The sequence below is a fragment of the Gouania willdenowi genome, chromosome 7 (genome assembly GCF_900634775.1).
Source record: "Gouania willdenowi chromosome 7, fGouWil2.1, whole genome shotgun sequence".
Lineage (NCBI taxonomy): Eukaryota > Metazoa > Chordata > Actinopteri > Blenniiformes > Gobiesocidae > Gouania > Gouania willdenowi.
Genome location: NC_041050.1, coordinates 36016064 through 36042767, shown reverse-complemented (window position 1 = coordinate 36042767; position 26704 = coordinate 36016064). Strand labels below are relative to the sequence as shown.

The 26704-nt window shown below is 37.1% G+C and overlaps 1 protein-coding gene across 1 annotated transcript; it reads left to right on the top strand.

Moving 5' to 3' along the window:
* The first annotated feature begins 12629 nt into the window (after positions 1 to 12629).
* On the top strand, positions 12630 to 22840 carry arhgef19 (Rho guanine nucleotide exchange factor (GEF) 19). The gene is made up of 15 exons (XM_028453003.1): positions 12630 to 13322; positions 13960 to 14451; positions 17308 to 17440; positions 17521 to 17606; positions 17690 to 17943; positions 18034 to 18194; positions 19162 to 19314; positions 19582 to 19711; positions 19798 to 19872; positions 20086 to 20175; positions 20255 to 20418; positions 21273 to 21431; positions 21985 to 22064; positions 22153 to 22257; positions 22376 to 22840. Exons 1-15 carry the CDS (start codon positions 12647 to 12649, stop codon positions 22528 to 22530), a joined length of 2913 nt encoding a protein of 970 aa, XP_028308804.1. The 5' UTR covers positions 12630 to 12646; the 3' UTR covers positions 22531 to 22840.
* The last annotated feature ends 3864 nt before the right edge of the window (positions 22841 to 26704 follow it).

Sequence of the window (26704 nt, the reverse complement as noted above, 5' to 3'; positions counted from 1 at the left end):
AGAGTGGCAAAGAAATGTATTATAAAAAAAAAAAAGAAAACAGATGGTATGTAATGGCAAAAGGTACCTTAAATGAGCAAAATGTGGCAAACAATAGTGAAAAAGGGCATAAAGTAGCTTATTTGGATGTAAAGTGGCAAAAATAACTTGCAAATATTGATAAAAATGTGGAAAAATTTATATTTATTGGCAAAAGGAAGTTACAATCTAAAAAATGATAATTCAAATTTTTTGGAAAAGTGGCAAAAATGGGACAAAAGACACTGCAAAATGCCTAAAGAAAAAGGTAAAAGGGGTAAAACAGTTTCCACCATGTAAGGTTTTCTGGGAGAATAATAATTCAAATTAAGGCTTAAAGAGCTTTGTCATGGTCGTGGTAAATTAATTTAATAAACACCCTAACTTTTAAAATGCTCACTGATCAGAACAACTTCTACAGACAGATTGAACTAGAAGTGCACTTTCAGCTTCTAGTCTATTTCCCAGAAGTGACGTTCATTGATGTCATGTCTTGGCTCAGCACAATAATGATGCAGAGCACCTTAGTCCACTGCTTGGTAATTAGTGGTCCACTGTGACCGAGTTAAACTGCGGCCTCACACACACACATCAGCTGGTCACACCACACTGTTAGGACACTCCAGTCTGTCTGACCAAACACACTCGTGGCTTCTGCTCAAAGGGGGAAAGCATGTGTGTTAAAGTCAAAAAGTGAAAGAAATGGACTGTCTTTTTATTCATTTAGTTCACGTGTGAAACTCATGGCCCAGGGGCCAAATCCAGCCCTTTTGGAGCATTTACTTATAGGCCCTTAGGAGAAAAAAACATACATCCACAGACATATACATTAAGGACAACAAAAATTACAGAAACATAAATAAAAGACAACAAAAACAAACAAAATGACATTAGACATACATCAAATGAACCCCAAAACAAACACAAGGTCTAAAAATATATAAAGATAATGGAGAAATTTACAAAACGACAACAAAAATATACAAAATGACAACAAAAATATATAAAATGGACTCAATAAAAATGTACAAAAATACACAAAATACACAATGGCCAAACAAAATTACACAATATAACACAAATATATATAAAATGAGACAAAAATACACAAAGTTAAACAAAAGTTGCACAAGCAGACTGAAAATACAAAAAAAAATAATCAAATATTTAGCAAAATGAAAACAAAAATATGCAAAATTACAGAAAAATACAAAAATATTCTCCAAAATATATAAAATGACAAGTGGAATGCACAAAATTAACCATAAGTTGCACAAGATGAAGGAAAATTCTGTATTAATGCTTGAAACGATACTGTTTGAATATGGTTCAATAATATATTTATATTATTATTATTATTATTATTATTATTATTATATTATTATTATTATAACTTTGTAGTTATTCTAATCTACGTTTCATAACATTAGTTTTGATCTCTTTTTTTTAACCCAATGGCTTTGTTTTTTCTGCGTTCATCATTTTCTCAACCCTAATGAGTTCATATCAAAGTTAAATCAAAATTACACATGAATCTGTCAGGCTGGCATGGCAATGCATTTGTGCACATATTTGTGTAATACACTACATTAGAGAATTATTCCAAGACACACCAAATAGAGAAGAAAAAAAAGAAATCACAATTAAAAAGTGCGCTCTGCGTGGCTGTCGGCATTAACAGTGTGAAGGGTGCCATTCATTAAGTGCAGCGGGTAGACATGCTGTCTTAAAGCAGCTTGGTGAAATTACAGGGAGAACACTGGCTCATAATCCACTACAGTCACAAATAACAGCCTGCTATGACAAGGGAAATTACACGTCTCTATAGCTGAAATTTGAATGGTGGTGTAATATAACTGTATCACAGTGAGGAATGTGAGTTACATGTGATCAAATGCTTTGATGTTTGGATAAATTAGACTGTTAGATTCTCATTTAATCACCATTTTTTTTATTATGACACCAATGTGCAAATGTTTCTCTATAGCTGGGGTCCCCAACACGGTGCCCGTGGGCACTAGTTAGCCTGCGTTGACCGTGTGGGGCCTTCATAAGGGCCACCAATGAGCTCTATTTAAAATCTGATTTACTTTCCAATTCAAACTCACAAAGATAATTACAGATGACAGAAGTAGTTTGTATTTAGTAAAGTTAAATACTGCTGCACCGGATAAAATTAATATTAAATTAACCATCATTTCAATGTTTATTTTCACTGAATCATTTTGAGTCCTGCAGGTTTTGTGGATGGCCAGTGGTACGTTATATATAATATGATAGATTACATATGTTTTTAAAAATGCAAGATGGATTTTTATAAAAAAAAAATTTAGTATCTAACAGGGGTGAACTCTATCTGGCACACTGGGAATCAACCCAAAGTGGCTCGGTCTGGTCCGGTACCTGTTTATTTTTTTATTTTATTTGTTTGATGAGCGAGTGGAGGAAGGTTTGGTAACAGGTGGCCAAAAATGGTCCAAAAGTGGCAAAAATGTGCCAAATAGAGAGTGAAAAGTGAATAAAATGGGCCAAAAACAGTCAAGAGATGACAACAAATGGTCAAATAAAGATGAACCAGGTGGTGTGTAACGGTAAAGGAGTTTAAATGAGAAAAATGTGGTAAACAATAGTGAAAATGGGCAAAAATGTGGAAGAAAAAGAGGCAAAATGTAGGGCGAAAAGGAAACACGTGATATTTATTGGGCAAAAGTTAGCTTAAGGCCAAAAAAATGCATAAGTGTCAAAAAGAACTTGCAAAATGGACAAAAAATAGGAAAACAGGGATATTTATTGGCAAAAGGAAGCTATAGTCTGAAAAAAGCATCAGGACCTTTTGAAAAGGGGCTAAAAAGAGACAAAGAAAGTTGTAAAATGTCCAAAGGAAATAGGTAAAAAAAAGGGGTAAAAAAAAAAAGGTTTCCTCTTTTAATGTTTTCTGGGGGAATAATAAATACATTTAAGACATAAAGAGCCACATGTTGAACATCACTGATTTAATAACGGTTTCTACGTGGTGTCACTGATAATGTAGTGGACTGGTCTACTGTCCCTGGATGCTAGGAAGACAATAATTCTCATTAAAATGAAACAATTGCAAAAATCAGAAGAAATAAAGTGTTGTGTGTTGAAACTGAAACATTTCCCACCTTTTTAAGTTCCCGCTGTAGCCTTCCTTTTTATCTTACCCTCTAATTAAAGTGAAACCGTGAACATTTGGTATATATTTAAGAAGTGCATATACAGTAAATCTGGTAGCCCTTCAGAATATACAGTACCTATGAAGTAACTCAGTTTCTAGAAGGTTGGTGACCCCTACTCTATAGTAAACATTATTACTCTAGAATGGGGAAAAAAATACACACACTGAGGAGAATAGGGGTATAATACATTGGTTGATCAATAATTTAGTCAAATCGTTTTACATAAACATCATCGCCATTTTGTCTTACGCTTTTATTTTGAAAGTCACCCTAATGCTTGGTTATGACCGATACTTGCATTTCAAACCTTTACAATCATGTCAAAAGTAAGATTGTGTAATAATTTAGGAGAAAAAAAATGCACCTTAAGTTGTGATGTGAAATGATGTTTTTTGTAAAAACACCAAACGTTAGTTGGTGAGAAAAATATATTTTTTTAAAGAACGTTTTTCATGTAAATGCCATATAATATCAATAATTCTCAAAACGTATCAATATTTTGTTTTTATTATTTAATATGTAGACAACAATGAAAATTGTTGTTCTGATAATCGATATTGTATCGTATCGGAATGAAACAGGTGATTTACAGCCCTAGAGGAGAACATGCAAACTCTGCTTTAGTGTCTAAATCCCTGAATGATCGCAGAGTGGAATTCTAGACCTTTAGGTATTTAATTTGTGCGGCTGTATATCAGTTTACATACTTATGGTAATACATTTTTTTGTGTCAGACGGGTTAGTACAAGAGTTAGACTGCATTGATTTAATGTGCAGGAATTTCAACCATATTTGACCCCATTACTGATTTAATATCTGTGCATCTGCTGCTCAATTATAAAACGTTTTGTAATTTCCACACCAATAAAAACACTGTTGACGTATATTGAGATGCCATCATAACTGTGCCTCCAGCTCATTTGTCAGATCACAGAGTGCCTAAAGTTAAGCCTTTTAATGCTAATAGTAGATCATCTCAAGCTCAGCCTTTTTTTTTCTTTCTTTCATTCGAGACAAATTTGTGCTCCGAGGATGAAACAGCAATGTTTCCTTGACTATCGCTTGCACTTCCAGCCATTTGTGAACCAGGCAACGGTTACACACACATACAGTACATACACTACCTGTTTATATTCTACACTGCACTTATTCTTTTTGACCTTTGCAGTTAATACGGCAAAAGTCAATGAAATGAAATGGTTTCAACCAAGTCATTCAACTGCCAGAACGTTAGTGAAGTAAAACAATTAGATAAAAGAAAACCAGCTAGAGCAATGTTCAGTTTACCAGAATTACCATAACCTGGACAAATGGGAATTCTCACAGAAATTACACAACTTCCCCAATTGGCTTGAGGGGAATTTTTTTTTCCAGTTACAACCACACATGTAGTTTACCTCAGTAGATTACCTATTATCCATGTTGTTGGTGGTGTGTTTTTCATTGGATTACAAGTTGTAAATCTTTCATTTGGATGTTTAGACTTTTTCTTTTGAAGCTCCTTTTGAGAAAACAAGTTCGGATGAAATACGACCAGGCCCGCAAAACGTCTCTGCGCCAAATCGCATGTACCACGTTCACGAGAATTCAGTCAATTGACTCGGTTCCACCGAGTAATGGCACCCCCATGGCACATACTGAGTAATGGGCCCTATTATTGGTATGTGCCAATGATTTGGTACCCCCAACTGTCACAATATTTGACTCACAAATAAATGAGAAAACGACTTTATTGGAAATTGGCAAAAAAAAAAAAGGCCTCACCTCCTCACGTCCCAAATCGAATTGTGCGAAGCGTAATTGTAATCTACGATGAAATACCTTTGAAACGATATATCACATGACTATGTTCCCATGAATTTGGAAATGACCCGAAATGGGGGGTGGGCCCCAGTGCCCCATATTCATTCATAGAGTATTCATACCAAACTGCATTCTGATCTAACGATAACTAACGGAGGAGTAGTCATTTGAGAAATACGTACGGGGTAATGGGTCCCATTTATATATTGGTATGTGTCAATAATTCGGTACCACCAACCTTTGGAATATTTGGCTTGCAAATAAATGAGATATCAATTTACGATTTTTTTTGGGGGGGGTGCCACTCCCCAAATTAAAAAATGGGCTCTGAGCGTCGATGCGTACACATCTATAGATTATACTTCAAATTTCAGCCCGATCCGTTCACGAATAACAGAGGAGAAGCAATTTTAACTAGTGTACACAACAACAACAACAACAACAACAACAAGAACAACAAAGAGTGCGTTATGAGTCCGGCAGCCCGACCTAAAAAAACATTTACCACTTTACAAATACCATTCATATTTATTTTGTTGCAGTCATTTTTTCTTCTAATATTTCTATTCATGTTTAACTTTACTTGTTTTTAAAGAAAAATGTCTTTTTGCAGTTTTTATTACCTTGTTCAATGTGTTTCTGCTGAGTAGAATAGTTCAGAGTTAGAAGTGTATTTAAAGTTGAAGGAATCACTTGTGCAAATGAATTACTATCGGCTCATTGAAAATGATCATGCATTTCATTTTACCCCTTAAATTTTACACGGGGGGCCGGTCCGGTCCTCTACGTGTTTTTCATGAACAGCGAGTGAAGGCAGACATGGTAACAAGTGGCCAAAAATGGTCCAAAATTGGAAAAAACATGGCAAGATGGGTAAATAAAGAGGAACCAGGTGATGTGTAATGGCAAAGTGTAGCTAAAAGGACAAAATGTGGCAAAATGTGGCAAACAATAGTGAAAAAGAGCAAAAATGTAGAACAAAAAGAGTCAGAATGTAGGGGGAAAAGGTAACAGGTGGTATTTATTGGGAAAAAGGTAGCTTATTTAGATGAAAATTGGCCAAAAAAATGAAAGAACAGACAAACACTTGATAAATGTGTCAAAAAGAACTTGCAACAATTGACAAAAAATAGGAAAATCCAAGTACAATTTTTGTCCAACTACAACATTTTGCTCAGAATACCATGAAAAACATTTATATAGCATAATTATGGAATGAATGAATGATAACACACATTTGAATGAATCCAACTTTGTAACCAAGAGAATAAAACAGTATTTAATGCCTCCAGAATAGATTTATTTCAATAGTTTTATTACTCCAGTCATTCCACGCCCGGTGCTGGAGACAAACCTTTGTATTTTCAGTTCATGTTCTAATCAAGATCATCTCTCAATGTGCTTATTTTAATTTGCACTACACAAATAAAGTTGAATTTCCATCATCATTACTATGATTATCATTTTTAACTAAAAATAACATGATAAAACCCATATTTTAATACTTTCATTTGTTAATTTTCCCTTCTCTCTCTCTCTCTCTCAAGTACCCCATGAAGTACCATCGCATGTCCCTAGGAGTACACGTACCCCTATTTGAGAAACACTAATTCATGCTTATGAGACATCTCATTGTTTTCTGTCACTGCCATTTATTGTGAACCTGGGTTTTTCTTCATATATCAGGCTTTAGATAGAGTAGATGTAAGTAAACTTTGATAAAACAGCAGCACATACATCAGGATTACAGTCAAAAGTAGTCAGTAATCACATCCAGACACCAATAAGCTTGTGTCTGAATGCAGCAGAAGTCTGCACGTGTTTCCATGGCTCAGTGGTTGCACTATATATATGCTGATGGATCAGTATAAGCAGTTCCCACACACTCTCAGGTGTCCCGGGCTCAGGGGCAGCCTGGCCCAGGAACACAGATAAAGGAGGCCTTTGTCTGCAGCGTGGAACAGGCAACCATTTGTGCCTGCCTAGTGTGTGTGTGTGTGTGTGCGTGCATATAAACCTGTGTAAAGGAGAAAAGCAGAGATAGTATTGACCGAGCTTTCTTTACCACAAGAGCAGGTGTGGCTTTTCATTCTCCTTCTACTCACAGTGTAAAGCACATACTGTACGTCAGACATATAGGCATTCAGCCCTCGGTCTGATTTCACGCGGCCCCCAAAGTACAAACGTACAAAATGACAGAAAAATACACAAAACAAGAGCAACAATACATTTTAAAAAACACAAAGAATTACAACATTGCAGGAAAATACGGTAAAAGACAAAATAAAAAGCACAGAAAATTCTCCAAAAACACACAAAACTACTACAAAAATGAACAAAACGACAACAGCAATACACAAAATTACTCAGTAAAATATACAAAATTACAGAAAATGACAACAAAAGTACAGATAAAGACTCTGCAAACCCACAGTACTCACAAACAAACAACACGACAACAGAAATACACAAATTACTCAAAAAAAAAATGCAAAATGACAGCACAAAAACACTATAAAACTCCAAAAAACATATATTTAACAGGAAAGTGCCTCACAACGAGCAAGACAACAACAAACATACACAGAATGAAAAAAACACACACAATTACTACAAAAACTCTTTGTTCTTTCCAGTATTAATGCTCAGATCGCTCATTATTCTAAATGCTGACATGAATGTTGATCATGTGACCCTCTAATCAAACAAACACATTTTTGTGGCCAGCATTGATCAAAGTTACCGACCTCTGCTGTATGTGCTCCATAAATGTTTACAACGCTTTACAATGCTTTAACTGGAAGGTTTTTTTTTTCCTACAATAAATAAAAAAGTATTGATGCATCATTACACTCCAGGTCTTGTTATCTAAAGGGATATTATGCACCAGTAAATTACATACATGCTCTCTAAAGTGATATAATTAACAATGCTGTAGAATAAATGTATTCAATAAGAGTTATAGTGTGTCATAATAATTGAAATGTAAATTACAATAAAAAATGCACAAAGTGCTGTAGGGTATAATTTGTGTCTGCAAGAAAAGAGGTATAAAGAGTAATGATATATCCTTCTCAAGTAGAAGTACTGTTACTTGATTGAAATTGTGCTCAAGTACAAGTACATGTAAATCATGCATAAAATACTCAAGTACAAGTAAAAAGTAGCTCAACTAAATAGTATTCAAAGTAAAAGTTAATAGTTACTTTATTTTTGGTAATAAATCTTTCCACGGTTCCCTTGCATACAGTAAACATCTCATGTATAAACTTAAAAAATAAGAGATGAAATCTTGCACAATTGGAACTTAAAAGAAAAAATAGAATTAAATATATAGACCGTCTCGAGATTCACGTCAACCACAATTTGTGTAACATTTACAATAATGCAAAAAGGATTAGTAACATAATTGATAATGTTCACTACAAAAAGTTGCGTCGACGCGTTCTTTAATGTAGTAAGTTCAGAAAATCAGTTCTGCTTCATTTTTGCTGCAGTACCATACATGAACTGCTGGGTGCAGTGTCGCTTCAACATTTACATTGTGAAAAGGAATTGAGCAACAGAAGAAGAACCAACCTAAAATATCAAAAGTTTGGGACCATTTCACTGAAAACTTTCACTAGTATTTATAAAAGAACAACAAATTAAATCATATATATTTTGTACCGTTACTGTGTTTTATGGCACTTAAAGCTGATATCCGGAGTTTCTGAGAAATCTATGTTTGTGTATCATTCTTTTGAAATAAGAAAAAATACCTAACCGGTCGACCACCGGTGGTCATTCATATACATTAATGTATATAAGTCCCTCCTTCGCCCGATAGACCCCTATACAAATGGAAATGATCGCCGAGTGAGCCCAGCCAATAGGCTTCGACTTCCTGTTTTTGAGACTGTCAATCAAAGTGAATGTGGAACTGTGCACGGAAACAAGGCCGTGCGTCACAACATCAAACAGGTAAATATGATTTTGGCTCTTACCTGACCCATAGACATATATCAATGCGACCCGATGCAACCTTGTTATGTTCCACGATGAAAAATAGAGGCGTGGCTTCTGGTAGATTAGAAGAGGCAGTGGAAGGAAGTGAGGCTGTTTAGGGCGGGACATCGAGACGTCCTCTCAGAAACTCCGGATAGCAGCTTTAAAATATATGTATATTATGTACAGTATATTAAGAATTAGATTTTTTTTTTTTTTCAATACATTTGGGAATACTGTCATGAAAACTTTTGGAACTTTAAAACACTTTACGACACAATCATAATTTCTGCCTTACAGTTTAAACACAATGGCTGCTGTTGAGCTAAAAATTAACCCTGAAGCAAACCAAGGTGTTTATCTTTCTTTTACCCACATAGAGCGCACGTTTTCTTTCTTTTTTTTTTCTTTTTCTTTTTTTTCTTTTTTAATTCTCAGCTTACCAAACGAGAGCCACTTCCTTTCAGGAACACACAACAGTGACGGGTTTACAGTAACAAGAGCTGCAGGGAAAATTAAAAAGGCCTAATGTAAAGAAAGAAGGCTTACATAGCAGCAATAAATGCTTCATCAGATGCCAATAAGAACATATGAGCAGAGGTGTAAAGAGCACTGATATATCCTACTCAAGTAGAATTGATTGATTGATTGATTGATTGATAATACTTTATTATTACCCGAGGGAAAATTCAGTTTCAGTTACATCCCAACCAAGAAACATGAAGTACTGTTTAATTTGTAAACAAGTACAAGTAAGTCATACATAAAATACTCAAGTACAAGTAAAAAGTAATCAATGTAAAAGTTACTATATACGTTCACCCCCCATGTTTATTTTTGGTAATAAATCTTGCTACGGTTCCCTTGCGTACAGTAAACATCTCATGTATAAACTTAAAAAGGAAGACATTTAATTTCCACAAAGGCATCTGTATAAAATAAAAAGTTTGACAAAATGTACAATTATTTTTTAATCAAAATAACACCAATTAATTTAATTCAAAATAAATACAAATCTCAGACTCTAAGAAGAGCTATTAATTTATGATAATAATATTACTAATAACTGACTTTCATGTCATCCAATGACACTGTACATAACAAGATATAAACAAAACATACATGTAGGACAAAAATGTAAATGTTTATGAACTCTAAAGCTGAAATAATAATCTCCATTCCATGCTATTTTGGCGCCGTGCATTACGTTTAATCTGATTGGTCGGTTATGATGTGATACATTTGATTGTTGTCTGGTTATTTACTTTTTTTGTAGTTTTACAATGTTCGTTGATCATTTAAACAAAAATAATAATAATTTACTGAGTAACCGTCATGTGTAGAAATGTAAAAAATTACTTTAGCTCTTTTAAAACGTACTTAAGTACAAGTACAATTACTGAGTTAGAAAAATACCCAAAAAAGCACCAGTACCCATAAAAGCAATTCAATTACAGTAACGTGAGTACTTGTAATCCATTACTTTCACCTCTGCATATGAGCCCACATACAGTAAATAGATGTGATTTACAGTGAACAGATCCAAAATGTGCAGTGTCTAGTATACCAGTGTCTGGCTCCATTTCCTAGATGTTAAAGCCAGAATCTGAGGATTACCCATTCAGGAAGCGAGACAGATTATCTGCTGCTGTGTTGTTTAAAGAGTTTGTCAGAGGAGATATTCTCACTATAAATAAAACATTCAATTACAAACAGTGATAGATGAGCACAGATCTCAGGTGAAAGGTGAGAGTGCTGAGGAGGATGTGCTTCATCCGTCTACCTCTCTTTTGTGGTATCCTGTCTGGACCGTGTGTGTGTGTGTGCGTGTGTGTGTGTGTGTGTGCGTGCGTGCGTGCGTGTGTGTGTTTTAAGTACAGACTGAATGCTATGCTTGGTGAAGCCTTTAATTAACAGGAAGACAGAGCTCGGAAGACCTACTTACCTGTTTTTGTGTGTGTGTGTGTGTGTTTTTTTTTTTTTGCCTATTTACTTTGGCTTTGGGAACTTTGAAGAAAAACTCTTGTCCTGCACTATGTGTATGCATGAACTTGTAGTGTTACTATGGAAACAACATCAAATGTTGCATGTCCAAAAATAAATACATCTGAAGACACCACATGAATAAAACCATCACCAAAATAACATCGACAAATAAAAAAGAAGGTTCTCGGGCTGGGTGATACGGACCGAAACTCATATCTCAATATTTTTTTCTAAAAATATTGATACGATATGATATAAAACTCGATATCTAAGTCTTAACAGAAAGACAATGTCACACAGGCACATTTATTAAACAGCTACATGATATGTGCCACTTTCAGCTTTTTCTCCTCTGACGGACAGCACGTGTGAGTGAGTGTAGTGTGGCTCGTTTAGGGGTGAATCTAGGTTAAGATACACTCAGAAATCCATCTAACTGTGCTTTTCATGCGGTTCTGAGAAGTAACAAAAGCAGCAACTCTTAAAACGAGCATTTTAATACAAAAAAAGCTATGAAATATATATCTTAGAAATATGGAGAGATATGAATAATATTAAATTCTTGTATGATGTAATTTTTAGTGATTGTATAAATAAAAAACAAACAAAAAATATATAGCTATATCTCAATATAGGCAATATTGCCATTTTCTATATTGCCAAAATAGAAAACTTGCTATATCTTGAATCACAATATATTGCCCAGCTCTAGAAGGCTCTACATAACTCAGAAAATGCTGCATTTTGCCTAAAAAAAAATCAAATGTGTGTTTCTGTAGAAATATTCATGCTGCTGCACCAACATGGTTTTACAGTTGCCTAGATTTACTTAAATGCAAAATCACTTGTGAGTGAAGGTGGTCTCCCTTTTGCAAAGCTGGGGGGGTTATACAGTATCCTCGATTCTGGATGTTCTTGTGCTGAGGTGCCCTTAGACAACACTCAAAAACGTACTTTATCTTAAAAAATTGAATAAATACTTTCTATATTAACTTGACACATTCGAGTTTGTGTATATGAGATCATGTTCAGTGTTTGGAGATCCTCAGCATAAAAGCCCAGATAGTCCCTTCCCCAGCCACATCCACCAGCTCCTCTGGGGCAATTCCATGCTGTTCCCAAACCATCTGAGAGATATGATCTCTTCAGCATGTTTTAAGATGTCCTCAAGGTCTTCCCAAGCCAGTTATTGTACCTGGCATGCAGGGTTAAAAGGGCCTGTAAGCCACTCCCTGATAGCTGGTCTTTCACCCACGGGGTCCGGCTGGGCTCAGCCTGAACCGGTGAGATGGTCTCATTCCTTAGTGGAATGGGGAGGCAGAAGGGTCTGGTGCTTTGTGGTTCATCGGGCCAAGGCAGGGACGTACAGTAGGTGGCCTAATAACCAGTCATGGAGACCACTGAAGTATCAAAATTGCTCTGTGTGTTTGTGAAAATATTCACTTGACAGAAGGAAGAGATTGATGACTTTCCTATGTGTCCTCTTCACTCACCACGGTCTCATATACGTCCATTACCAGGATTATGGTCTCGGATGCTGGAATAATAAACAAACCTGCACAAGTTTTTTTTTCCTATACTTGCATTTGAGCAAACCACCAACAGAATTCCTCTCTATCTTTTTTCCGCAGCTCCCATGTGTCCATTCAGCCATGCACCCTGGGTATGGATTATCACCGTTTCCTGATTTCCAGCCCCACCTTCCAGCTTTTCACTGCCGAGGAGAGAGTACCAGCATGTGGATCCCCGGCTCAGGGGAGTCCCAGGGCCTGATCGAGGTGCAGGAAGAAAGGCCTCTACTGCACCGGTGCCACCACACGCATGTTGCAGTATGTCAGCAAGAGACTCTGGCATTCATCGAGCTGCAACCACCAGTGTCTCCTCAGTTTACCAGGTTTGGCTCTCAGAGATCCGACTTCCAATGCACAAATCGCTCTCTGCCGCTAAACGGCTTCAGATGTTCAATGAACGAACTGAACGACATGCAGAACCATAGCCACTCTACAAATAGGGAACACAACACAGATGTGAATTTCAAGTCAGAGCCACTAAGGGACTCTGAAATTGGATTTGAAAATGGCATTAGGACTTTATCCGTGGAAGAGTCCGATAAGCCCCTCACTGTTACAACTGTGTGTCGGCCTCTTCATGCAGCTCTCAGCCTCCCCCTGTCCCTGCCTTTGTCTTCACTGTACACAAACACAGACTCATGGGAATCAAAACTAGCAGGTTCTCCATCCTCGCCCGATTACCCCAAGTATCAGGATTCTGACTCCTACCAACCACAGAGGAGAGCCTCACAAGGCTCAATCAAAGAAAAGTCTATCAGTGAGTATTGTTGGCTAATGTATATAACAGTGGTTCTCAAACTTTTTTGGCTCAAGTACTTTTGTCTGACTACAACATTTTGTTTAGAAAACTATTTTAAAACAACTAAAGCATAATGATGGAATGAACGAGTGATAACACACATTTTAAAGACTCTCATTTTGTAAATAAGTGGAAAGAAACAGTATTTAGTGCAGTGGTTCCCAACCTTTTTTGGATTGTGACCCCAATATTTTTTTCTAGAATTAGTTTTTGATCATGTTTGAGCTCAGATATTATAATTTTTTTTTTTTTTTACTGCATTTTAATTGAACGAGGTTTATATTTCACAAAGTGAAAGTAAAGAAACACAGTATTTGAGATTGTGTTGTTTTAATTTAAAAAAAAAAAAAGAACAATAATTTAAAAATCTATTTACTTTTTTCAGAAATTTCAGGCTCCTAAAATGATTGATTACTATAGTGTTTAACATTTCCGGTTATCTCACGTCTGGGGTGGAACCAAGACTGAAACTTTCTCTCTCTGAAGTAGCCCCTGTAGTGCCATTGCCTACCCACATTTGAGAAATACTGGTATATAAGGTAAGCAAAAGAAATTCTAGAATCTAAACATGCTGAATTTATTTTATTTTCCTCAGGGCGAAAAGTGCAGGTTTATTCCCCTGACAGTACAAGCGATGAATCCCTAAACAGCCCAATACTGGACACAGATTACATCTTCCCTGGACCTTTTGCATCTTTCCTGGAGGAGGACCTCAGTGGATTGTCTTCCTTAGAAGCCATTTCAAACCCTTCCTCTACAGACGGTGCTTCAGAACTTCCAATCCTCAGTCAAGAGGACATTTTTATTCTACCAGAGGAACCCCTGGAGATAATAGAAGACCTAATACCAGGAGTAGTGGAGGAGAGCAGTAGCCTGGACACATCTCTTGCCTCTTCTGGGAGCTTTTTACCACGCACTCGTCAAGGGGACCAAGAGCGGCGGCGCTTCTCGGCTTCAGAACTGATATCCAGACTCCAGCTGTCCCAGAGGAAGAACTCGTTCACATTAAAGCTAGGGAAATCACTCTCCGCTCGGGTCGCCTCCAAGGACAGACAGAACTCCAACAGTCTCAGCTCCAACTCTGACTGTGAGTAGAGTGTCAACAACATCTTCAGGGTAAAATCCTCAGATAAGTCGCTCTGGCCAATAAGCCATGCCTTGAAAGCCTTTAGGATGTTGATTGACACCTTTTTGGCAAAAGCCTGCCTTTATTTCCTACATTGGTACACAAATGTTTAAAGAAAGTGTCAAACAACAACCGACTCAGCCAATTAGAGCACATCTGGAGGCGAGTTCTGGTTTCAGTCCAAACCCCTGTATGTCTTGGGTTTCATTGTATTCTGCTTAAAGTAACTTTTTTTGGTAATTTCTAGCCTTCTATGCAAACTGTCGGTCAGCTTTATTTTATCTAACCCTGAAAAAACTCAACACGATGTTTTGGATACTTCTTACCAGTTAACATATTTTCAGAATTCTAATGTAAACAAGATTTCATCAAGTTTCAAATAATGCCAGACATAAACATCTAGACTTTGAAAATATTTGTAAAAGTATAAGACTTAAAGTTGCAGTATGTAAGTTTTTTTTTTTTTTGCATCATTTGGTCAAAAATCCATAATCATCTTTGAGCATATTGTAATCCCAAGTATTCTGAGTGGACAGTGAATCTCTTCTCCTTCTCCTTGCTTTGTAAATGAAGTTTAGAAAACCAGGAGTGTGAGGCTGGATTTCAGTATTGGCTGCTCGACTGAAGTCGGGTGCATTCATGTACTATTGATGGTAAAAGTTCAATGGCGGACATTCCAGCAGAAGTATCCAACAGTTACACGCCAAATCAAGCGGAAAAAGGCAAACCAATGTGGAGAACCATTGAACAGTATGAGGAAGAGAGACAAGTAAAATAAATGAATGATGTGGGAGTAATACGGAAGGGAAAGTGGAAATGTGTTTGTGTGCTGACAAAGCGGCTCTGAAAATGGATGGATGGATGGATGGATATTTGTGTGTGTGCTGCCTGATGGAGTGCTGGGTTTTGAGTTTGTGTGCTTGCCTGTTGATGACAGTGTGTGTGATTGCTGTGTGCTGCTGCTGAGCTGTCACTGCCTGGAGTTGCTCCGTTCCTAGACAACCTAGTGCAGCCACAGGGCTGGTCATAATCTAGCATTAGTTTGTAGTGGGCTGCCGTAAAGCAATACGTCTTGCCACCGGGTCGGAGGCAGGAAAGACCACCCAGTTACCCCATAAACACTTGTATTGCCCTCACAGGGACTACAAGACGGATTTATTAAGGTGAAAAAGTTACTTAGTTCTGCTTTAAAGGTGCAGTCCGCAACTCTCAGATTCCTCTCGCCCCCTCCCTCCTGGCTACTCTCTTGCCCTGCCTCCAAACTTTCGAAAGTTTCTCCCTCAGAGGAGCTAACAAGCTAACGTTAGTTAAACAGCAACATCACAGTAATATAACATGCTCTGTTAAAAGCACATTACTGCAGTGCTTCTCTCTCTCAATGTGCACACACCTCAGCAGCAGCAACACAGTGTCACTTACTGCAGCCACACAGAGGCTGCTGCGTGCACATGAACAACACATGCACCACAAAGTTCGAGTGTAACAATTACAAATCAAACATAATGTAAATCAAGCAGCAGTAATTACCTTTCAAGCAAAAAAGTCACAAATTCCATCTTCTACTCCTCCAGACCATACACTGTAAAAAAGATGGCTCTCTTGCTCTGGGAAAGGGGCGGGGCCTGTGATCAACAGCTTTCAGACAGTCCATCAAACACCTGGCTCTTGGTTCTTTTTGCTCGGTCACGCTGCATTCTGCCAAAGGCTGCAGGAGCAGCGGGGGCGGGACTCAATGAGTCTGTTTTTTTCACACAAACTACTAGTTTCATGTAAAGCTGTCCTTACATAGTGACAGCTTTAGCAAATATGACAAAAAGTCTCTTTTATAAGAGTTGCAGACCGCACCTTTAAGTTTCAGTTTCGGTTTTGAAACGGAGTGGAGCGTGGATTCTACATACTTTAAAAAAACTACCATTTCACAACTGCTCTGATCTAAAGACAAGTTTTAGGGATTTTTGTCACAGTCAGGGACCATTAAGATTTTACAAAGACTGTGGGGCAGATGTATTAAAATCTCAAATAAAAGGTGCACAATTTCTTGCTTGTTTAAAATGTAGGATTGGCCAAAAGTGCAGAATTACATTTGAAGATATGAAATTAGAGGTGATAGTGAGACTGAGAAGCAGGTGCAGTCCCCTCGGAGCAGGTGACTGCACAAACACTCATTTCTTTTTAGTGAAAACACTGAATTATTAAATTATGTAGGCTAATAATTCAATAAATATTAGTGCTGATAAATATACTGTTTTGTCGGGTCATAGATTTTGTCACAATTACAGTCTACGACTTGGGGCATAATTGGGGTCACCGTCTCTCACAAAGGGGCCGTCTTTGTATCCATCCCTACTAAACCTCCAATATTATATATGATCTAAACTTTTATAGAGCTTAAAAAATGTCCCCCTGATTTTTCACCTTGTCTGCACCAAGTCAACACTACATGAACTGTCATCTTTTTACCACAGCAATGCATGTTTTGTCATTGCAATTAAATCAGTTTATTTATTTTATTGCATAATTGTGACCATCCCCAGCCCTCCCTAAGGCAGGGTAAGAAACACTTTATTAAAGTTACAATATAAAAAGAGAGAGCAGTGTTACACCTAGGTGAGGGGGAAGGGAACAGGGAAGAGGGAGTCAGGGTAGGAAAATGGAAGGGGTGGGGAAGAGCTGACTGTTTTAAAGTGAGAGTGCAATGTGATGTTATAGTTGTGCATATTGTGCTTATTGTGTTGTGCTTATGTATTTTTATTATCTTAAAATCAATTTAATTTTACCTTCACAACTTAATCTTTATTTCCTTTTTTTATTTTTTAGATAAGTCTAATTTCAGGCTTCGCAGCTCAGGTGGTTCTAATGAGAGCACTACTCACAGCCCTGTGGGATCTACACCTTCCCTGCCCAGCAGGGACAGTGGGATGCAGTTGCATCGGTGGAGCACAAAACTCGGGTCAGTCACTGATTGCTGAAAAAAAAAAAAAGGTGAAAAAAAGTCTCGTGTTTAACAATTTTTTAACGTTCTTTTCAAAGAATGAGAAAGAAATCCATCGAGGAGGATGTAGTTGCACATTCCCCTGTTCCTACTTCAAATCGACTGTCACGATTCTTGCCTAGTTGTAAGTTTGAATCCAGTTATAATTTTTGATTATGTTCTGTTCTTTTCCTTGAAAGTCTTTTTTTTTTTTGCTTTCCTTTGCAGCAATTTTGTACCAGGAATACAGTGATGTTGCCATTAACAGAGAGATCCAGAGGCAGCAGGGGAAAGAGCCGGGTACAGAGGAGGGGGTCAGGGATGAGGGTTCAGACGGGACCCCGTCTCCATCAAACCTGTCCCCTTCCAGCTCATTTCGTTCATCCAGGGGTTCTGCATTTGTGTTGTGGCAGGATATCCCTGATGTTCGAACCAGTGGTCAACTGGATAACTTTAGCAATGAAGAGAGGAAGTTACAGGAGGTGAGTGGAACCTCAAATGGCTTTTTGTGCTGATGAGAACACGCTGCTGGGTTTCTGAGAACTGAAAACACTTCCTACTCTCAAACCCAGGCCAAGTTTGAGCTTGTGACGTCTGAGGCGTCGTACATCCGTAGTTTGACGATTGCCGTTGACCACTTCATAATGTCCCAGGAGCTCGCAGAGTGTCTCGGGGCTCAGGACAGGCAGTGGCTCTTCTCTAAGCTGCCTGAAGTCAAGGATGTCAGTGAGAGGTGAAAGAATCGCATTACACCGAAATTTGTGTGAAATACGGTTAAGACATCCTCAGGTCTCAGAGCCAGGTATCAGGTATCAGGAAAACCTCCGTCATTTGTCAGACCAAAGACGCCATCAGATGATATGACCTCAGGCTCAACTGGTCTCACCCTGGGACCCACATTTTGCCATGGTCAATAAATCGTGACACTTTTTTTTTTTTTAAGAATTCAACCAAATTAGTTTTTTCAAAAATATCTGTTGAAAAAACACATATTTAATCATTTTTAAAACAAATATATATATATATATATTTTTTTTTTTTTTCATGTGCAACATGCTTTACACAGCATGTCTGTCAAAAGAAAAGTTTCTTTCAAAATAAAAGAAAGTCCAACATGAGAGACATGACGTATTTATTTATTTTTGACCAGCTGTCTGCGACCCACCCAGTACAGGTCCGCAACACACTTTTGGGTCCTGACACACCAGTTGAGAATCGTTGGTCTAAATGGTCTCAAATAAAACCGCTTTAGTCCATAAAACACAACATGATGATGTATTTTAAAGAAACCTGAAATACACATGACGTCATCAATATGTGCTGCTTCAGAGTTGAAAGCTGTAATTTTCTATTAGATATATCAATGTTTCATTTAACTATATATCAAACAATACGTTGATATATCTAAACTTTTAGAAAATTAAAGGAAAGAATGGCTTTTCAATTTACTTTGTCATGTGTATTTCTGGTACCTTCAAAATAAAATGCCATGTCAAGTCGAATGCCTTTAATTTTTAATCGTTTGAATTGACGAGTGACGCCGTTTTATCTGAAGGAGATTTTGCTGAGTCATGAGTCATTTGGTCTGATGAGTGATAGAGGTTTTTTCTGATACCTGATACCTCACTCTGAGACCTGAAGATGTCCTAAATTGTGCACCAGGTTTCATCTCCTCTCATTGTATTCTGTCTTCTCTCTAGGTTCCTCCAGGACCTGGAGCACAGGTTGGAGGAAGACATTCTTCGTTTTGACGTGTGTGACATCGTTCTGGTTCACTGCCCGGCTCTGAGACGCGTGTATTTACCATATGTAACCAACCAGGCGTACCAGGAGCAGACATACCAGCGTCTGCTGTGAGTGATTGAGAATTTAATCACCTGTTGGGGATTAGAATTAACCTATCTCTGTGTTCTTTTCAATTGTTCAGTGAACACTTTTGAAACTAATGGCCATAGTTTCCTCCGAGGCATTTCAGGCGTTATTGTACACCTGCATGACTTAACTTGCTTTTGGTTCACCTTGAGTTAGTTGAGCAAATTTTTGTGCCTGCTGGAATTTTAACAGAAAGTCATTAAAGTGTTCCGGTATATGTTTTCTTCTTCTTCGTCTTGTCATCTCAGACACGAAAACCCTCGTTTTCCAGGGATCCTGGCTCGGTTGGAGGAGGATCCCATCTGCCAAAGACTTCCTCTGACTTCATTTCTAATCCTGCCGTTTCAGAGAATCACCCGGCTAAAAATGCTAGTGGAGGTACACTGCTGAACATTTGTAGCACACTTAATGGTCTTAATTAAAAACCACCCGCACTGAGGTTTAGAATCGGACGTTTTTTCCAGAACATCCTAAAGAGGACCGCGCCGGGATCTCGAGATGAGGACACCGCCACAAAAGCTTTCAACGAGCTAAAAAAGGTGGTGTTTATCATCTGTAATAGCCAGTTGGACGAGCACCAGGATTATGACTGGAGAGGCATACATGTGTAATCATTGTGTGTGTGTGTGTGTGTGTGTGTGTGTGTGTGTGTGTGTGTGTGTGTGTGTGTGTGTGTGTGTGTGTGTGTGTGTGTGTGTGTGTGTGTGTGTGTGTGTGTGTGTGTGTGTGTGTGTGTGTATGTGGCTTCACAGATCATCAAAGAATGTAACTCCAGCGTGCAGTCGATGAAGAGGATGGAGGAACTCATCCACCTCAACAAAAAGATTCATTTTGAGGGCAAGGTGATTAAATCCTCCTAAAAGAACACTTGCTGTTATTTTTCAATTCCAACAATTTTTTTTTTTTTAACTTTTTTTGTAGATCTTTCCTTTGATCTCCCAGTCCCGCTGGTTGGTCAAACATGGCGAACTTCTTGAGCTGGACACACAGATGATCACAATCTCTGGATCCAAGCTCAAACTGCCCACCAAGCCAGTTTATCTCCACTTGTTCAACGACTCTCTTCTGCTGTCCAGGAGGAAAGAGTAAGTAATACAAAGATGATGCAGAAAAGACTGTCGAACCCTCAATATCCACTGGATGCGGCTCCGCTACGTTACGTCACCGCCTCGCCACCGGAGCTGATAGGTTTCCACTTTAGTCAATGTGTTAATTTCCACCGGGTTCGCGTTGGTTAGATTTAGACACAAGGAGACATGGATTGGTCTGGGAGTTAATCGAACTATGGCAAGCCGCGAGGATCAAAGTTCATTATCATGAAAAAGATAGAGTATTGAATAGGGAAATGTAAGCGTGAGAAATGTCAAGTGTGGCATGTGGTGTGAGAATCCGTCAAACTGCGTGACTGTCACTCTCAAAGCGTGACGCTTGGCAGCTCTGAATAGTGGCTGCAGCACACTGGCTCTTTGCTCCGCTAGCTTTAGCATTAGCTTGATCAGATATGGTGGTTTTTTAAAGGGCAAATAAGGTAGAATTTATTTGCAACCCCAACAAGACTTATTTCAGCATTACATGAACACAAATTGCAATCCATTGCTCTATTTTTTTGTGTAAGATAATACTACTGTGAACATGCTAGATTGACTGTGCCATTAACTCGTGTAGCAGACGAGTTCACATGACCTGGTGGGCGGGCCTGTCAGTCACCTCACAGCAGAAGGGGACAGTGACTGACTTTGACCTTACGGAGGTGGATGAGATTGGCGGAGAAGATCGCGCAGCTTCACATGCAAGGATCGGCCGATCACCCAAAATCAGCGGCCGATCGATCAGTGCATCCTTACTAAATGATCGTTTGTTTGGAAAATAATTTGAGGAAAGATGAAAAGAATGAAAACTGAACGTTATAAGATATAAGCTACTGTTTTCCCTTTTGCAGTACGTGGAAGTTCATGGTGTTCGTCCATGCCAAAATTGAAAACTTAAAAGTGAAGGATCTCAGTCAGAAGCTCCAGGGCATCTCAGGATTCCTCTTCCACCTGCAGCTGTGTGAAGGCCAGCAGCTCAAACATCAGATTCTCCTTAAATCCCACACTGAGTGAGTGTGTTCCTGTAGCCAGGGCAGTGTTGTGTTTCTGTCTCTGCAGTAGTACAATGCATCTAAGTATGGGGAGAGATTTGTCTCAAAAATATTCACAAATATAGCCACAATTTTGACATTTATTTTTTAGATTTTCAAAAATGTTTTTCAGGTTCTTTTCAGATTTTCACATGTATTTTTTAGATTATCACGTGTTTTTTCAGATTTTAACATGTTTTTCCACAATTTTCTAATGTATTTTTTCGGTTTTCACATGTTTTTTAAATTTTAATGTGTTTTTTAGATTTTCACATGTATTTTTTAGATTTTCACTTGTTTTTCAGTGAGATTGTCTAAAAAATGTTCACAAATATATCTGCAATTTTTACATGCATTTTTGTGAATATGTTTTAGACAATCTTACTGAAAAACAAGTGAAAATCTAAGAAAAACATGTGAAAATGTAAAAAACACGTGATCACAATTTTGTGGATATATTTGTGAATATTCATAATTCAAATTCAAATCTCTTCCCATAGTGGGTAGTCTAACTTTGTTTTTGTGTGGAAAGGAGTGGGAAGCAGAGATGGATTACAGCGATGTTTCCATCCAATCCTCTTGAAGACATCGAGCAGGCCAGTGAAAATGATGGTCAGTGAGGATTTAAAGGAACGTCATCAATCAATGTTAATCTTGTACCCATCTCAAACATGTTTTTCCTCTTCTCTTGACCTCCAAGACATTACCCAGGTCCAGTGCATCAAAAGCTATCAGGCCCAGGAGCACGATGAGCTAACTCTAGAAAAAGCCGACATACTTCATGCTAAGACCATTACAGGCGACGGTAAGCATCGCAGAAAAATAAACGTCAAGATGAATTGCATTCCATCTCCAACACCATCTGCATTCCTGTTCATGAATTACATAGTGTTTGATGTACAGGAGATGTTGTGTCTCTGCAGGTTGGGTGGAAGGAATCCGACTGTCGGATGGGGAACGGGGCTGGTTCCCCAAAACGTATGTGGAGGAAATCACGAGTCGCAGTGCACGCCTTCGCAACCTCAGAGAAAATATACGCATCAAATGTGTCACGCAGAAACTGAAGGGAAAAGACTGATCACGTACAGAGTTGCTTTTGTTTTTCTTTAATGTGGTGCAAACAAACCAGTTAACACATGAACACATTCCCATCTGTGACACACTAAATAGTCCCGTCTCTTCTTGATAAAGGAACTAACCCAGGCTAAAGGTACGTCCACACCTAACGCGACTTCTGCGACTACAGTCACTAAAATCGTGAACATTGTCGCGCTTTTTGGTTGCTTCATCCAGAGTTGGGGTCAGTTACATTTTTCAGTTACAATTACATTTTCAATTACCCATGTTCAATTACGATTACTGAGCCTGAAATAAATAACTTCATTAAAGTAAACCTTTCTCTTGTGTTAGCTTTCTGTTAGCATCTGTTATGATAACGGGTCCTAAATCAGCTGTAAAATACACTAAAAACAAAAAACTATCATCTAATTTATACACAGTTCTACACGTGTAGTTAACAATTATTGAAATGTGTTTCATATCAAACTTTCTTTCATTTTACCATTTATAAAAAATTGAAATCGAGGCATATATTGACACAACAAAGGCGCAGACGCCCACACATGAAATATTAAAACCTATATTTTAATTGATTAGGAATCCCAACAAGGTAACCAAGAGATAGGAAAGAAAAAAAAAATATAGATATTTGTTTTTAGTGTATTTTACAGCTGATTTAGGACCAGTTATCATAAGAGATGCTAACAGAAAGCTAACACAAGAGGAAGATGAACTTTTATTAGGTTATCTATTTAATGCTCAGTAATTGTGATCAATCATAATTGACTTTATGAGGATAAAAAATAATTGTAATGTAATTGTAATTGGAAAAAAATGCTGGTCACTGCAATAGTAAATGAAAAATGTAATTGACCCCAACCCTGGTAGTTAGACATTATTCTGTGAAATATGTGTATTTGTGTGTAATGTAATTCTGCTATGCTAACGTGAGGTTGGCTAGCACAGCACAAATGCCATTTGTCAGAAAGTAACATTTAAATCTATATTCTCTATACCTTCGCACCAGTTGCTCAGAAGAACTTTTATTAATATTTTCTATTATCAGCAGCTGTGTAGAGTCAAGCATCCGCATTTGTTTCTACTGCTGTAAATATTAACTGGAGACTAAACTATGACTAAACAAACTTTGTGTGTCTTTTCAAGAAAAGAAATGATGTTCCTGTCGACTCTTAGGAAGGATTTATGCCTCGACTTTTAACGAAAGGTGCTTGGGGCAGAAAAACAGAGAAAATGTACAACAGTGGGAGAATGAATTATGGTGATAACATGCTGGATATTCATCAACAGTAAAAAAATATATATATATATATATTCTGACCAACTTATGACTTGTCATTTACATCAAACCAAAACTGTTGTTTTTTTTTATCTTTTATGGTGTTTTCATTTCCAACGGTATGGCCAGTGTGCACATTCAGCTCTACATGAGCTCATTTTAAAGGATTCTCCCACTTTTTTTAAAAAATTGTTTCTTTCTCTGCTGATTTTGTACAACAGGGGTCACCAACATGGGGCCCATGGGCCCCAGGTAGCCCGCATGCCCTCAGGCATCATATTAACCAATGAGCTTTGTCTAAAATCTGATTTACCTTCCATGCTTCAAACTCACACAGATAAATACAGGAGATAAATGTCAGAATCAGATTCAGTTTTTATTGCCAAGTACATTTACATATACAAAGAATGTGTCTTAATGTATTGGTGCGAAAAAAAAGAGAAAAAAAACAAGGCTAAAATGACAAATACTTAAAAAATTAAATATGAGAAGCAATTACCAATATATACAGTATAATTAAAAAAAGATGATGTCAAATATTAAGAATAATAAAAAACACAAAATGTACAAATAAAACATTTAGTTTAATTAAAAAACGATTAAAGTGTTGCAGAACGGATTTTGTTAAAGAAGCTGCAAATTGTGATAAAAAAAAATGCAAAGAGGGTTTTTCTAAAATATTACTAAATTGTTAAATTGTACAAATTTGATATGTTTTATGATTATAAAAAAAAAAGTTATTCATGGCTAGTTAATAGGAACATCAAGATTTCCTATGAAATGTAATGAAAATTAAATAATTGCATGAATTAAGAAAAAAATGGTTGAAATATTTCTTATCTTTTTAAGTTACTGCTAGTTTTTCTTATTATCGTATACTTTAATTAAAGTGAAACCATGAAAATGTAGCATTTAAGAAGTACCTCTGAAGTAGCTCATGGTTTGAGAAAGGTTGGTGACCCCTGGTGTACAATAAGACACCTGTATTGTCCTTTATTAATCTACATATAAAGCTGTACAAATGTTCCTATCGCGTAGTGTAACTGGGCTTTCAGGTGATTAACATCCACCTTCACATGTGTGGCACATGAAATGTTTGACTGATTTCTACTGTTTTTTGTTTCGTGTTCTCTTTATTTAAATAACTGCTGTTGCAGCGTGTGTATTTATGCTCCTCTAGCTGGTTGCTCTCTCAGGAGTTTGATGTAAATGTACATTACTGTAGATGCTTTGTGTGTAAAAGAGTAGATCATGGTTGAATTTTTTCTAATATAGCTGTAATTTATATGTCCAAAGAATTTAAAAAAAAAAATGCCTTTAGTAACATTTGTTTATGGCTAGAATCCTCGTAACTGTCGTACACTGGGACACTACTGTAAATGTTTAACCATCCAAATAAAATAAAAAAGAAAGAGAGAAAGCAACCAGTAACTGTGTTTGGTTAACAATTGAAGGGTACATGATGTACTAGCCATGTACTGTATATAGCAGGGGTTCTCAACTGGTCTCACCCTGGGACCCACATTTTGTCACGGTCATTAATTGCGACTTACTTTTCTTTCTTTCTTTTTAGATTTCAACCACCCAAATATAGTTTTTCAAAAATAGCTTTTTAATAATTTTATCACGTATGTAATATTGTTTCAAAGCATAAATCTAAATGTTTTCCTCATGTGCAACATGCTTTTCACAGCACGCCTGTCAAAAGAAAAGTTTCTTTCAAAATAAAAGACAAGTCCAACATGAGAGACAAATAAGTATTTTATCCATTTCTGACCAGATGTCCACGACCCACCCAGTACAAGCCCGTGATCCAACCCACTGGTACTGTATATAGCATTAAATGTGTTTAATGAATTACCAAAAAACAGAATATGTTCAGACTTATTTTAGAAAAGAAAAAAAAACAACACACAAAACAACACACATATTTGAAGTATTTTTCTTTTATATATATATATATATATATATATATATATAGAGAGAGAGATTTTTCACCTTTAAACAGAGGTCCCCAGCACAATAAGACCAGCACAATAAAGTTTCAAAAATTCTATATATTCAATTTCTGCGTTTTATTTTATTGTGGAAAAAAAAAACATTTCTTTGATTTTCCTCTCTTTTTAGTGCTTTTCTATCACACTTTTTTTAGAATCTTTGCCGCAACAATTCCACAAATTGGCAGTAAAATCCTGGAAGGGGTGGTTAGTGGTTACACTTTTTTTATATAACTTACAATGAAAATTCACTACGGGTTCACTTCAAGTTTGTTTTATGGATTTTATTACTTAATAACACTTCAAATAAAAACTATAAAACTAATAATACTAGTACAACATGTACTACTCCTGTAACTGTGTAATCAATGGTTATCCGGTCTTTTCGTAATCCAAAAACATGCAGTTCGGTTGATCAAATTTGCAGGGTTCAAAGTGTCATTTAATGCAGTGTTTCTCAAATGGGGGTACGTGTACCCCTAGGGGTACTTGAGAGAGAGAAAGAGAAGGAAAATTGACAAATAAAGTGTCAGTGTTGGTCCCACCCAATGCGTGAGAAACTATAGAAATAAATCTATTCAGGAGCCACTTAATCAGTGTCTTTCAACCCTAAGGTCGGGACCCTATGTAGGGTCGCCTGGAAAAAAATAAAATAAATTAAAACACACAATCTTAAACAACTGTATTTCTATACTTTCACTTTGTGAAATGTAATCTAGTTTAACTAAAATGCAGTAAAAAAATAAAAATATCTGAGCTCAAACATGATCAAAAAAATGTCTTTGTTATCGCCAGAAATGATTGATATCAAAATAGGGTCACGACCTAAAAAAGTTTGGGAACCACTGCATTAAACACTCTTTTCACTTATTTACAAAATTCTATTCTTTAAAATGTGT

Coding starts and splice junctions, on each gene's coding strand:
- arhgef19 (XM_028453003.1), top strand. CDS start 12,647: ATGCACCCTGGGTATGGATTATCACCGTTTCCTGATTTCCAGCCCCAC. Junction 21,432..21,984: donor CTCCTTAAATCCCACACTGA/GTGAGTGTGTTC, acceptor TTGTGTGGAAAG/GAGTGGGAAGCAGAGATGGA. Junction 22,258..22,375: donor TAAGACCATTACAGGCGACG/GTAAGCATCGCA, acceptor GTGTCTCTGCAG/GTTGGGTGGAAGGAATCCGA.